Source organism: Acomys minous (assembly GCF_964271855.1).
Source record: "Acomys minous genome assembly, chromosome: 12".
In the NCBI taxonomy this organism is placed as follows: Eukaryota; Metazoa; Chordata; class Mammalia; order Rodentia; family Muridae; genus Acomys; species Acomys minous.
In genome coordinates, this window is record NC_140493.1 from 82,695,081 (window position 1) to 82,709,240 (window position 14,160).

The following is a 14,160-nucleotide window of genomic DNA, read 5'->3' on the forward strand; positions in this document are numbered from 1 at the left end:
GCTCCTATAGCACCTTGAGTGATCAAGAGGAGGAACACAAAATACCGTGTAGAGATTTGTAACATGAACCAACCCGGGTCTGAGGCCGACTGGCCAAGTCATGGCGGTGGGTCCTGGAAGGAGAGCCACACTCCTCCTTGAAGAAAAGGTGAGAACGGATGTGTTTTCACCAAGGGAGTGGTGTAATCAAGTTCACATGCCTGTTTAGTTTGGAATGTAACCGGGAGAACAAAAGACTTTAAGCATCATATGAATAAAGAAATGCAGGCCTAGGGCGTCTCAACACCACAGCAAAGGAGAAGATGCAACAGGCAGCAGTAGAGCTCGGCATCCCCTGTGGCAGCCATCAGCTGGACCTCGCTGACCAAGGGGACCGTGGTGACCACGACTTCACTCTTAGGGCTTTTCTCCATTATCACAGGCGTGAGAGACTTTGGGGATCCCAGATTCGTTTTCACGGGTTCTTCAGTCATTTTCTTTTCCTGAGGATGTTTGGAAAGCCTGGCCAGAGTGAAAGCTGTGAAGTAGGAGGCAAGGAAACATCAGTTATGTCATCAGCACCAGCCCTGCAAATGGAAGCAGAGAGGCGGAGAGGCACCCCCTGTCCAAGGACACCAGGTATCTCCCCCCATCCCTGCAACACACACACACACACACACACAGACACAGACACACACACACACACACACACACACACACACACACACACACACACACACACACACACTCCCCAAATATCCTAAGGCAGTAGCACAGTAAGTCTTGCCTATGTATCAGAAATGGATCCAATGCATTGAGTGGAGCCATATAACAAAGAGCACTGTCTCTTTTCTGGATTCTGTGCATGGGGAGGGGTGAAGCAGTAAGGAAGTATACACTCCCTGTAACCAGAACACACCCTTTGGCAGCCCACTGGGGGCCCAGTTGCTTCTCCATAGCCCGTGGAGCTCCTCTGTCCAAAAGTCTTGTTGGTCCAGAGAGGACAGCTTCCTGTTCCCAGCGAGCTTCACCCTTGGGCTTTCCTACCCCTCCTCCCCAGAGTTGGCTACTCATGTGTCCTGTCACATAAAACTGTGAACCGAGGTCTCGGACTTACGTCATGTCAGTCATAGCAGGGTGAGGCTCTGTTAGTGTGCATTCTGGCCTCTGGAGCTTGACTTTTGAGCCAGTCTTGTAGCCTGTCATGTGATCTAACAGTACACACACACACACACACACACACACACACACACCTTATTGTATCAGCTTACAGTCAGCATGATTGGAAGTCAGGATGCAGACATTTGCAAACATCAAATTTCTCAAGGAACTGAAGAAAACCATAGTACTGTGATCAGACCCTGAGCCATCATCCTGCTTGGAAATAGTCACAGTACAAGGTCAGTGGCTTGGCAGACAGATGTTACACTGAAGATTTTTTAAAATGAGGTTTCCTACAGCTGCTTGGGTGGCTTGGGTGACAGCATTAGCTTTCTGCCTCCCTCCTCCAGCCCCCTCCCCTGCCCCCTTTGTTTGCTCTTAGCTCTGACATACTGAGCCCACATATGCTTTTCAAAAAAAGAAGAAAGGAAAGAGTAGTAGAAGGTTTACTTAGGATGTCACAGATGGGACTTTCAGCAATTGGGTCCCCTGCTCATTGCCGTAAAGAGGACAGATTCAGATCCAAGCCTCCTGATTGTCGCTTCATGGCTATTGCCTTGCACAACAAGCGTGGAAAGTCAGAAATGTTGATGTTACTGTGGAAGTGATCCAAACCCTTATGCTGTGACCCGAGGGAAAGGAAATGATTGAGTTGTACCAGGGCTGTAAACAACGTTTTTCGTACTAAAATGACCTTAGAACATGAATAACCAGGAATAAATCAGGGGAGAGAGGTGCCCCCCAAGAATACTGAGACCGTCCAATTGGACATCCTTCAAAGGTATTGGGTGGCAGAATTACCGGCTGAGTGTAAGTGGTCAATTGGAATCTGGAGTCTCTTGAGTTTCCCACTCTGAGTCATGGTAGAAGAAACATCTTGTTCTCCTTTGGGGCCATGCACTCTCATGGGATCATTGGGTTTCACCGAGTTCCACACTTTGAAAAAAAAAAAAAAACAAAGACAATAATGACTTTTCCTGTATGGTTTACTTAAGTAAACAAGAAAGAGACAATGGACGGCTGTCTTTATGAAACGAGACTTTAATTTTTTTTTAATCTAAAGAAAGAAGCCAATGATGAGCGCTCGCTGCTTTGTTCCATAAGATAAGCTCATAAACAGTTCTATTTTGAATTCAGTTCAGCTGGACAAACTGTTCTGTTTCCTAGTGTCCACCCACGCCATGGACATCAAAGACTTCTTAAGTGGATCAGAATGCGTTCAGAAGGTTTTGTGAGCTGGTTCTACACCCAGTTGTCCGTGCACTCCTGCCGAGGCCCTATGGGAAGATGATTGCATGTTTTTCCTGGCAATATGATCGGTGCAAAGCCCAAGCATTTATTCTCAGTGTGCAAATACACTGCATGAACCACAGAAAGTGTCTGAGCAGGGGAACGGTATTCCCAAGTATAAGGACAGCAAGCTTGGGGCGATCAAGCACTAGCTTTAGTCCAGCAAATGACAAATGACTCACAAGGCCCTGCTCATCTTCATCTGTATAAGAGGGTGTTCTTGCGGCCATGCTCCTCCCCCCTTGGATCATTTGTATTAAATGAAATAATACGTCCATGGAAACAATATAGGTAATGAAATCAAAGGCACATCCCCTACCCGTGCATTGTCCCCACCCATTTCTGCTGGCAGTCTCATTAAACTGTTAATGGTCTGGTGTTTGAAGTCATGCTGATGCCTCTCCTGATGGCTGGTCCCATCTACAATCCACTGCCGAGTTTTGTTGATCTTAGCCGTCTTCCTAACTCCTGATTATTCCGGTACCAGGGTCCCGGTGTCAGGAGTTCTTGCCTGCTGTCCCAGCCTGCTCTCCTCTTCCCTATCTGAGTTTCCTCAGAATATTCCAACATTCTAATGCGGGCCACTGTTTATAATAGAGAGCTGATTGCGGCATCTTATTCAAAACCACTCATCTCTCAAAATAAATTCCACGTGCATCATTTGGTCACTAATAGGACTATGAGCCATTTTCAGTCCCTCTTTGGATATTTTCAGACTGACCCACACAAGTTACTCCCTACTCTGTGCAGAAGAAGATTTAGGACTTTTCAACTTTGTGTATCTGCTATGCAGAGTACTCCGTCTACCCAGAATTACTTTTTCTCCCTCATTCCTTATAGCATCAAATGCTTGTCTGCCATGAAGTTTCCAGTCCCCACTCATCTCTGCAGCTTACAAACCTAGTCCAGATTTGATGGATTCTCCCTGGGGTACGTGCAGCAGCTTGCTATGCTCTCTAATGCATGCAGATTGCCTGCCCTAGTGTTTCTGTGCCTTTGCTGTTGAAGACTTGGCTCCAAGATGAGACCTCGTTTTTCCCTCTGCTTCCGCATCTGCTAAGCTACAACCTTTACTAAGTCCCTGGCCTCCAAAAGCAGTACAATCAATATTGGGGAACTGACATACCCATGAAGATGAAAGAGTGGTCTGGGATACCCCAAAAATGTCCCTACTGCTGAAGCATCTTCCCAAGACTCCCTGGGTACCAGCCTGTGTCAATCTTGGCTTCAAACACACTCAATTTGTCTTAATGCTCAGAAGCATAGGAGACAAGACCCACAGCTCAACCAATACGTTTCTTTTCAGAGAACTAAGGGCAAACTCAGGTGGTAGGTGGCCATTTTTAGGGTACCTAAAAGTAGGGTACCTACCTTCCTAAAAGTAAACCTAATGACATACACCACACTGCACCCCCTCAAGTGAGACTGAATCCCAATAAAAAGAACTATTCATTAATCTTAAACAATCAAAAATAATGGGTAATAGATAGGCTTGGTTGTGGAGCTTGGTTCTGCCACTTGCCCTAGAAGTATAGATCTGCAAAAGTACCTCACACTACCCAGTCTCTGAGTCTTCCACAAGAAAAACATACACACCAATCACCGAGCTGTAGCCGGTGGGACGTGTGATAGATGCTTATGAGCAGTCACATGTTCCATTCCTCTTTACCCCTGTAACGCATAGGTCCACTCAGAATGGGGGCGTTGCTTTTAGCTTGACGCCAAACACCAGAGGCCAGGACATGCTCTGAGAGGTCCAAGCTATCCTTTCTCTCCACATGTGATCTTAGGAGATGCCAGTGCCTGGAAATTAACTAACAAATAGTAAAAAAAAAAAAAAAATGTCCGTATTGAAAGCACACTCCTTCCTCTTCTTATTACAGTTAGATCTTTCTACCCTAAGGAAACTGCCTGGAGTATGTTTGGGAAAGGTGACGGCAAGACGCGTGATTCAAAAAGAACACAAAAGCGCAGATCACTTTCCAAAATGCCCCTGATTTCAGAGTAAAACTACAGATACATCCAGAAAGAAAGAAAGAAAGAAAGAAAGAAAGAAAGAAAGAAAAGAAAGAAAGAAAGAAAAGCATTAGCTTAGAGAAAAGCTGGCCTGCTTCCCAAATCTCACTGGATTCAACAGGGTTGGGCGATGACGGGGATCTTCGTGTGGTGATTCGACAGAGGGGAGCCTGAGGAACTGGCATCTTCCCGGATGCTGGAAACGAGCCAGCGCAACCACACCAAACAAAAGCAGGAGAGCAGTCAAACCCATGCGAGGGCAGCTCTTCCCCAAATGCAAAGAGTGTGTGTTCTCAAAAGAAAAAATGCCAGCGCTTCAACAGCAGAGTGAAAGTGCCCCAGCCGTTGGCTTCTCCGGATGGGAAATGTGCCAGTGACCTCTTCACCTTACTGTTCACCATCCTTTTTGTTTCATTCTACCTCGACTCCTCCTTCCCCCTAAGCAACTGTGTGCCCCGTTGCTAAGGAGGAGCAGATGTTTTGAAGTAAGGGAGAATTCTCTCTGACATGGGAAATCCCTCACACTGTTGTTTGTGATGCCTTTGGTGGCCTCCGTTCTTCTGAGATGTGACAGTCCAGTGTGTTATCAATTCCATGCCGTCTGGGCATCTTCAGAGGAGGAACGTTACTGAACCAGATTACTTGGCTTCGGGGTGACAGGCTGTCCAGGCATCACAGCCTTATCTCTCTCATTATTCATCGCTCTTCTGACCACTTGACTATCCTGATGACAGAGATCAACAGGGTTCCCACTCTTCCTTCTCAAACTTCTCCAAAGGCTTGCCTTTACCCAGGCCCATCCCTCCACGCACCCTCCTCCAGAAGACCCGCAAAGGAGTTCTTTTCTGCAGCTTCACGTTACAAAACAATGATATCAAAAAGAGGATCTTGTCTAGAGAAAAACCTTTAAAAAGAGTGCTTGTATACTGATTTAAAACGAGGGAAACAAAGCAGAATTCCTAGTGGCCTTTTAAGTAATTGAATTATTACGAATTCACGCCTGTAATTACAATGTGTGACGTGGGCACGGAGGGAGACACAGAATAAAATACTACAGCATGTAAGGAATTTCCTCTCACCAAATTGTCTCCGGTCCCTTAATGGTCTGTTAAATCTCGCTGAGAACTTTGTGTACGGTCCCTAGCGTGGTGATTTGCATCCCACGACTGGCTTTGCTGTTGGCTGCCTCTTGCAGCTGTCTCAGTCCGATTCTGGCTGAGGAAGGTAAGGCTGGGTTTCTTTGCTCTTTGGAAGATCTGGGAGAGACTTGTCGAATGCCTGCCGGGGTTCGCTGTGGGAGGACGGCTACCGGCTGCCGTTCACGCGCTGGGATACCTTCAGAAAAGTTTTCCGGACTTGAGCCTTCCCAAGCCCAACGCTCTAAAAAGAACCAAGGAGATTTCTTCCCCCTTTCTGCATGTAGAGGGCTTGTAAAAAGAAGGCTGGATGCCTTGTGATGAGATTTTTGCACGTGGGGCCAGGTGTCCCTAGGGTGCTTAATAACAGATACTGTGTGGGCAGAAGAATGGGCATTCAAAGACGTTTTGCACCGTATCACCGTGAACTTCTTTTTGAATACCTTCTCGAGAGGGGAAGTTGGTTTAAAAAAAAAAAGGCTTCTTGTGTCCCAGGTTGCCTTGGTATCTATCTTTTCTGGCACGATTTCTGGTTAATTCCTAATCTTTCTATTTCTTTGAATTTACCCGTGCAAATCAGCTGCCTCCTGAGTTTGGAGACTGACATGGTCATACCCGGATTGATGCCTTCACACTTTGCCGGGAGAGTGGCATGGGAACTCACACCTGAATACTGAAGGCTGACACTTCAGTATTAGACGTAGTAGCAGCAAACCTGTGTGGCCTTCCAGCCTGGTGGCCTTCCATCCTGGAGGCACAGCTCTGTTCACTGGCTCTCCTTACTGCTTGAGCCGGAGCTGGCCGTGGGAAAGGATGCCTCTCTCCCTCTGTAGGTCTATTCCTTTACCTTTGGCTTAGGAGTCAAGGAAAAATGGTAGGATGAAGTGATGCTCAAAGCTTCCTTGGTGTTATTGGGGGTTTGCTTGACTTGCAGAAAACGGCCTGTGCTAGGAATTCAGGAGGACTTGCCCCAAACTTGGGAATTCTCAGGTGGAAAGGTATTCTTTTTGAGGGCTTCTCTTTGATGTAGCCCAGGCCTCAGGTCACCATCTTCTGAAATGCCCTGGTTCCAAATATGTCCGATCTCAGCACCCTGTGACGTCACTAGTTCTATGTGAGACTCCATTTTTCTAAGACTCACATTGACAGTTGCAGTCTGCGTGCACCTCTAAGTAGCCTGCAGGTACCTGCTATTCGCAGCAGCATGCTGGACCCCTCTGACTCAGCCAGGGCTCAGGGACTTCCCAGTGTGAACTCTTAGAACAAAGAAGCCCTTGCTGTGGCTTAAGCTCCTGATCTCTCTGTGTCATTGTTCCTAGGCTGGGCTAGAAAGATGGCAAGTGGAGGAGGTAGGTGTGTGAGAGGACCCAGGGCAGGAGCCAAAGACAGCTGCGCATCCTGCAGCTGGGAAAACAAAGCCAGCCCGTTATTAATGTGAATAAGTACCAGGATTTAATAAGACTTTCACAGATTAAAGAAATTGTGGGTGGATAAGCTTTAGAAATAGGCATGGGCTTATAGTGCCCTAGTGTTGTCGTCAGTCTTTTTCCTCTTGGGCTTTAGGCTTTTCAAATACTTTACGATTTCAAGTAGCTGTTCTGTAAGAAAGCATAGGCGCACCAGGCCACTGGCGATAGTGTGACATGGCTCTGAGTTTACTATTTGAGAGAATGGTGTACCAGGTGCGTGTGTTTGAATATTCAAGACATATTGCTCATTAAAACGGGACAAGGAACGTCAGGCTTGGCATAGGTGGATTGTTCTGGACCTATTTATTCAGACTTCATTTCCCAAGCTCTGTGGGTGAGCTTGCACCCATTCGTGACTGAGGTCCACTGAGCCTGGCAGTGGAGGCCTGTGACCCTAGCTACTGTAGAACCTGAAATAGGGGGGGGGGGACTTAAAGGTCAAGACAAAGAGTGGACTGGGAATGTAGTTCAATGGTAAAGTAATTGCCTAGTGCATATGAGGCCCTGGGCTCAATCCCTAGGATGGGGTGGGGGGGGGCATGTGACTGGAGTCTTTCTTGGTGAACTTTGTCATATTTATTTCCCTCTATGAGCCTCCATCACTTCATCTACAAGTGAATGAGAATTAATGCTAGTGTGTGGCCATCCTTAATATCATGCCACACCCACAGTAGGTGCTCTGTCAACAGCAGCAAGCACCAATGTTGATGATGATGATGATGATGATGATGATGATGATGACGATAGTAGTGATTTCAGGTTTGCTAAAGCTACTCCTCTCCTAGTATAAGTAGCTGTCAGTCCTGCTTAGATCAAGAGAGCCAGGGTTTCACAGCTTCGCCAGAAACATAGCAGTTCCCACCCCCGTCCGTAAATGAAGAAATATCAAATAAGGGGAGGGCAGTTAAGCTTCTTATGGTCATCTCATGCATATGGGAGAGCGAAAGCCCCGGGGAGAGCTTGGAGCAGGGCTATCTGCTGGCCTAGAGGCTGGAATCATCGCCTTGACAACTGCACAGCTGTTCCTGCCACCAAGGAGCTTCTGTGCCCCCAGTTCTGTCCCTCAGCGATGCTGATTCTAGGATTCTCTTATGAAAATGCCTGAAGGGCAAGCCTGAGGAAGTTTGGCTGGGGGGCGGGGGGCAAAAATGAGTAATTCAAAGCAGCCTGCTTAGTAAACGCTGTGCTGTGAGAGAAATAAAAGTCAGTTCTGGCTCCTCCTCTGAAGTGATGGTCCCGGATTACCATGTCACTGAGCAGAGCTCGCACAAGCCAGAACTCAGAATCTGTTGGCAGGGAAAAGAAAGAAGAAGAAAAAAAAAAGTGACAGGGAGTGGCAGACCAGAGGAGGAGGGAGTAAAAAGTGAGGGGGAGGGAAAAACAAGTGTCACTGAAGAGAAGGGTTGTCATGAAAGAAGAGCTCCAGAGTTAAGTATTTTTATGTCTGTTCTGTTTCTCCCACCCCCACCCCCACCCCCACCCCAGAGGCAATTGCTGACCTGTCCTTCTGCCAGTGCCCAGTGGGTGGTGACAGGTTCTTCCTCAGACCTTGACGGGAGAAGATACTATATGATACAATCACTGGTCCTTCTCTCTCAAGTCAAGCAGCTTCCCTGGGAATGGACCGCCTTTCTGTGAGGTATGTGTTGTTAATTTGGGGACAGATCTCTGATTTTAAGGTAATGGCAATCTCAGCTTTGTGGGGAGGGGGATTTTAATGTTAACTGCCCCCCCTCAGATAAAATGTCAAATATCCATTAACTGACCTAGCCAGTATAATTTTAGGGTCTCGTTAAACAATAATGGTTAATTTGTTGGTGACTAAAAATCATATACAAGTCACACCAGGTAGGCCTCTGTGATACTTTCGTTGCTTGGTGAGTTCGATCTCCTAGGGCCAGGAAGAATGAGCAAGGTTTGAATCAGTGCTGTGCATATTTTCAATCAAAGGATTCATGTCATCAAAACGATGTCAAGTGTCCTGCAACTCTGCAGTCTCTGCCACTGCTCGGCCTCTCCGGGGTGCAAGTCAGTGACTCAACAGGTCTGAGCTTCAGATAAGAACTTCTTCCTGGTTTCTCAACCCAGAGTTCCACCAGACGCTTTTTCATCTTGAGTGTTGTACTAAAACTTTCACGTTTAAAACACCTAGGAGGGGACACATTTTACACAGAAGGTCACTGAAGAAAAAATGAATTGGATAATTTGTGTGTGTGTGTGTGTGTGTGTGTGTGTGTGTGTGTGTGTGTGTGAATATTTATGGTTATTGGTATAAGCTTCTTATAAAATACAGACTAACAAAATTCCTCATTGTTTTTAAATGGAAAATATGTAAATGACAGCTAGTTACTCTAATAGTCGATTACTAGCTAATTTTATCTGAAGAAAGAACTGAAAAAGCAAAACTTTTTATAACCCATGGATTAGTCCAAATCTCTTTTTCTTATTGTTCCCTTTTTTATATGAGTAGAGGAATATTCTAGTCGTAAGTGCTTGAAGTGGCTGGCACCTAGTTATTTGTTGGCTTGTTTGTTTCTAACCTGCACATCTGTCTCGGAGTTGAGTAGGAGCGGTGGAGGTAGAGGTGGCGAGTTAGAGTAGGGTGGGGCTAAGAAGGTCCCAAGCAAGCACGGTACAGTCCACCCCCTTTAAGGAGCTGTCAGTTGATGGAGAAGCGTGTCCTTTGTGCACTTGCTGTTCGTCATGACGTTGATTTCCTGAGCAGTGAATGGGTGATAGCTCGGAAAGAATGCGTGCCATGCCGGGCAAAATTGGCAGAGTTCAAGTTTGCCCTGGGTTGGGGAACTGTTTATAGCATACGCTTCTCTTAAATGAGCTGTCTTTGAATTAGGATTCAGGTGTTTCTGTGCTGAGGGAAAATAAAGGCAACAGGCGAACAAGACTGGTTTTTCTCTCTGGAGGACATTTGTAGACCACCAGGGAATATGAAATATTGCAAAGTGCTTCCTGCCTTTTTATCTCTCTCCTTTCTGTGCGCGCATAGCTGCTTCACCCTCTTAAACCTAGTGGGGAAGGGGATGCGACAAACGAGGAGGAGTGCAAATAAGTGAGGCCTGGTCTCCTGGGACAACCTCTCTGCTTACATTTGCCAGGCTGGTGCTGGGGACAAAACTGATGTTTCCTTGCCTCCCACTTCACAGCTTCCACTCTGGCCAGGCTTTCCAAATCTAGCCTGTGAAGCGAGGTAACAGACATCCTCAGGAAAAGAAAATGACTGAAGAACCCGTGAAAGAAAATCTGGGATCCCCAAAGTCTCTCACGCCTGTGATAATGGAGAAAAGCCCTAAGAGTGAAGTCGTGGTTACCACCGTCCCCTTGGTCAGCGAGGTCCAGCTGATGGCTGCCACGGGGGGCGCCGAGCTCTCCTGCTACCGTTGCATCATCCCTTTTGCTGTGGTGGTCTTCATCGCTGGGATCGTCGTCACCGCCGTGGCTTACAGCTTCAATTCTCACGGTTCCATCATCTCCATCTTCGGCCTGGTCCTTCTGTCCTCTGGACTTTTTTTATTAGCCTCCAGCGCCTTGTGCTGGAAGGTGAGACAGAGGAACAAGAGAGGCAAGCGACGGGAGAGCCAGACAGCTCTTGTGGTAAATCAGAGAAGCTTGTTTGCTTAAGACTGAGTAAGACCAAAGGGAAAAATCTCACCCTAACACCCTGCTCTAACTTGTTGAGTCCATTCATACAGAACCAACCCACGAGGGAATGGGCTGAATTTTGGAATGAACTACCAAAATGCAAATAGGGCATGAGAGGACTGAAAAAAAAAATGAGAGGTCAAGACAGTCCCACCCTTTGTAGGGAATAACTCATCTTCATTAATGACAAACTTAATCCTAAGGGCTATTTCTAGGACAAAAGAATCGAAATTTTCTTTTTATCTTAAACAACGGGGCGCATGGAATATGCACAGCATTAAATAGCACTTGGTCACCTTAAAAAGTACCTAAAGGATGATGGACAAATAATGAGAATGCTGGTGCATCAGGTCCATGAAAGGAACAGCCCACACTCTGTCAAATGGTGTTATAAAATGTTCCATTAAAGGCCTGCATTGGCTTGGCATTCCCGTGTACCTAAGAATCTTTAGTTATATATATATATATTTTTTTTTCCAATAAGCTGATTCTCTGACCTCTCTTTTAAAAGAGTTTTCACTTTCAGTAACTCATCACTAGAGGTACTTTATCTTGAAGAATAGACTAATATTTTTTATACTTTAACAATGGACAGTTTTAGATGATTTTAATGATATGTCAGAAGAAGACAGAGAAGTAGAAGATAACACAAATGACATGGGATGGTTAAGTTAATACTGAAATAATTCAATGTAGCACCTTTGATGGGTTTTTATACAAAAGTTCAATGTGCATTTCACTCAAAATAATAAATGTTCATGGCTGCTGAAACTTCTTAAATGGTTGCTTCTGCTGACCTAATTCTTTTCAGATTCATTTTATTTAAATTATATGTATATTTGTGTTGAGTCTGTGTTGGGGTTTGTGCACATGAGTGTAGGTACCCTTGGAGTCCAAAAGAGGGCATCTGATCTCCTGGAACTGGAGTTACAGATGTTTGTGAGCAGAAGGCGGGTCCTCTACAATTATAGTCCTTGCTCTTAACCCTTGTGTCATCTTTCTAACCCTTATCCTTATCATTTTTGTTGCTACTACAAATTGTCCATCTCCCCTCATCACATTTGCAAAGTATCAGTCAGTTGTCTGTTTCTCAGCAGGAGATGTCATTATTTCTTCTTCTTCTTCTTCTTCTTCTTCTTCTTCTTCTTCTTCTTCTTCTTCTTCTTCTTCTGGAAGATTGCTATTTTCACCTCATAATACAATATGCTTTGTAATGCTTAATATATTCTAAAGAGTTTCTTAAAATGCCATCAGGAAATCAGACCCTGGGGTCAGACATTTAACAATGTTCTATCAAATGTGTTGATTTAATCATAAATTAGAGCAGGTTGCATATGACGTTGGTCATAATACTGCACAAATAAGATCAGTGTTTGAACTTTTTCTGTGGTTCTGAGCTAGCCAATATCTACTCCATTACTCCAGCAAGAATCATTGATCATTATTGTATTTTAAACCTCACTCAACCAGAGTAAGAAGAAAGTTAAGCATGAAGCCTTAAATTTTGCAGAGGCTGGGGGTACCTAGCATGCCATGTTCCTTAGAAGGGATTCTATTGAGGGACTTCATTAAGTCTGCCAGGAGCCATTTGACACTGGCTGCTTCCCAGTCCTTGCTTGCTTGCTTTTGTAGTTGGAAACACCTCAGTGTTTCTAACAACCAGTTGCCAGTGAAGGACCAGGGCTTATTTCAGGGCAGGGACTGCTGTGTCTTGGTTGTTGTTGTTTTAAAATCAAAGCCAGTCAAAGGGTCAACACTGCTTTATGAAGAAATTTCTCAGGGAAAGTTCCAGCTTCTCTGGCTGCTCTGAACACATCTCATCTTTCATTCCCAATCCAATAACCCTCCCTATGAGTCAGCCAGACTAGACTCCACCACCCTGCATTAGGCTCTGGCTTTCTGGCTTTCTCCATGGCTGTCCAGACTTTTCTCTCCCTTATGACAATAACAGCATTCTTCCTCATCCGAGTCTCCATCTCAGGCTCTCCAGATCCGGAAGCCTGTCTCCTGTATGAACACAACTGTACTTTCTTCAGCCAGGGGTTAGTTCTTAATATTTAGTGCTTTCCGTTTTTAATCATATGGGTGCCATAAATATTTGTGGTTTTTTCCATTCCAAACCTTCTTAGACGTATCTTGAAGGATGAGCTGTTTGCTGTCCCTAGTGTGCTTGGCTGGTGCGTTATATATTGCACAAGAAAGAAACTCAACATATACCTAAGTGAGGTGTTAAATAGGCCAGAGAAGGACAAGTGAGTGGTGTAGCCAGAATTACAGTCTATTCTTATATCTTGAAAGGAAATGCTCTCGTTGTCAACCTCTCTAAGAACAGGCTACCCACACACCCCAGCTCCGTGGAAAAGGCAGCTTAGGGTTAGGAAATGGTCTTCTGCTCTTCAGCTGAGCTTCCCACCCTTCAAAGGACTGAGAAGCAAACACGTGAATTTTTTCTGGCCACCAGGGGGCCTCATGTTGCTACCTGAGTCCCCAAATAAATCCTATGGGAAGACTTTACTGCAGATAGCAATATGGCTTCCTAGCTGAAAGGAACCAGGAAAGATTCCTCAGGTGGTCCCTTCCTAGCCACTTCCCTAAGCTTTTTTTTTTTAACAATGGAGTGGGGTTTTTTTTTACATATTTACAATAATGTGCATTTTTCTAAAGCTTTCAGCCACTGAGGTATTCCTAATACCGTGCAAATCACACCTCAGACAAGGGACAGAAACAAGTCGTGATTTATAGCATGCCATGCTTGAGTAGTGTCTCTCTTTACAAATGATTCTATCATATACAGGCAAGGAATGTAACCCCATACCTCATGCAGGATAGACTGGAAGTGTGCATATGTGCAGGGTCTCACTCTGGAGCCCAAGATGGCCTCAAACATGTGGCAATCCTCCTGTCTCATCCTCCTGAGTGCTGGAATTAATCCACTTGGTGAGCTCCAGGTCAGTGAGAGACCTGGTTTGAAAAACTGTGGTAGGCAGCACCAAAGAAATAACACCCAAGGCTACTCTTTGTCCTCTTTACTCATGCACATATGTATGAAAATATACACTTGCATATACATGTAACCCCAAATACATTACACACACATACAGAATAGGGCCTGGGTTTTAAGAGTATAACTCAGCCATTTATCTACCTGTTCCTTTGGATACAAGTAAACTTGCAATGGCTCACTCTGGGATAAGTGTCCCAAGCAGAATCTGAACAGTGCGTGGTCGGGAGTGTGAGCTAAAGCATGGCTGGGGTCAGCAGCCGTTCTGAGAAACCTCGACTAAAAGACCAATGGAGACAATGAACTACTGAGTCACTTACATCTGCAGCCAGGTCCTCAGGAGATAGCCTCCACATAGTTCCAGGGTTTTATAAACGTCAAGGCACCGTCTCCAGCTAGCAACCACAGAACCTCAAATGGTGCCTTTGATCCCAGCCTCTTTGAGTTTTTT

General features: G+C 45.4%; 1 protein-coding gene across 2 annotated transcripts; it reads left to right on the top strand.

Moving 5' to 3' along the window:
- Nucleotides 1-5,519: 5,519 nt before the first annotated feature.
- On the top strand, nucleotides 5,520-11,488 carry TMEM100 (transmembrane protein 100). 2 transcript variants are annotated; one of them, XM_084751056.1, is made up of 3 exons: nucleotides 5,520-5,670; nucleotides 8,537-8,690; nucleotides 10,213-11,488. In XM_084751056.1, exon 3 carries the CDS (start codon nucleotides 10,283-10,285, stop codon nucleotides 10,685-10,687), a length of 405 nt encoding a protein of 134 aa, XP_084607182.1. In that variant the 5' UTR covers nucleotides 5,520-5,670; nucleotides 8,537-8,690; nucleotides 10,213-10,282; the 3' UTR covers nucleotides 10,688-11,488. The 2 variants fall into 2 exon arrangements, with proteins under 2 accessions (XP_084607182.1, XP_084607183.1); XM_084751057.1 differs by lacking the exon at nucleotides 5,520-5,670 and adding an exon at nucleotides 8,191-8,414.
- Nucleotides 11,489-14,160: the final 2,672 nt, after the last annotated feature.

Coding starts and splice junctions, on each gene's coding strand:
- TMEM100 (XM_084751056.1), top strand. CDS start 10,283: ATGACTGAAGAACCCGTGAAAGAAAATCTGGGATCCCCAAAGTCTCTC.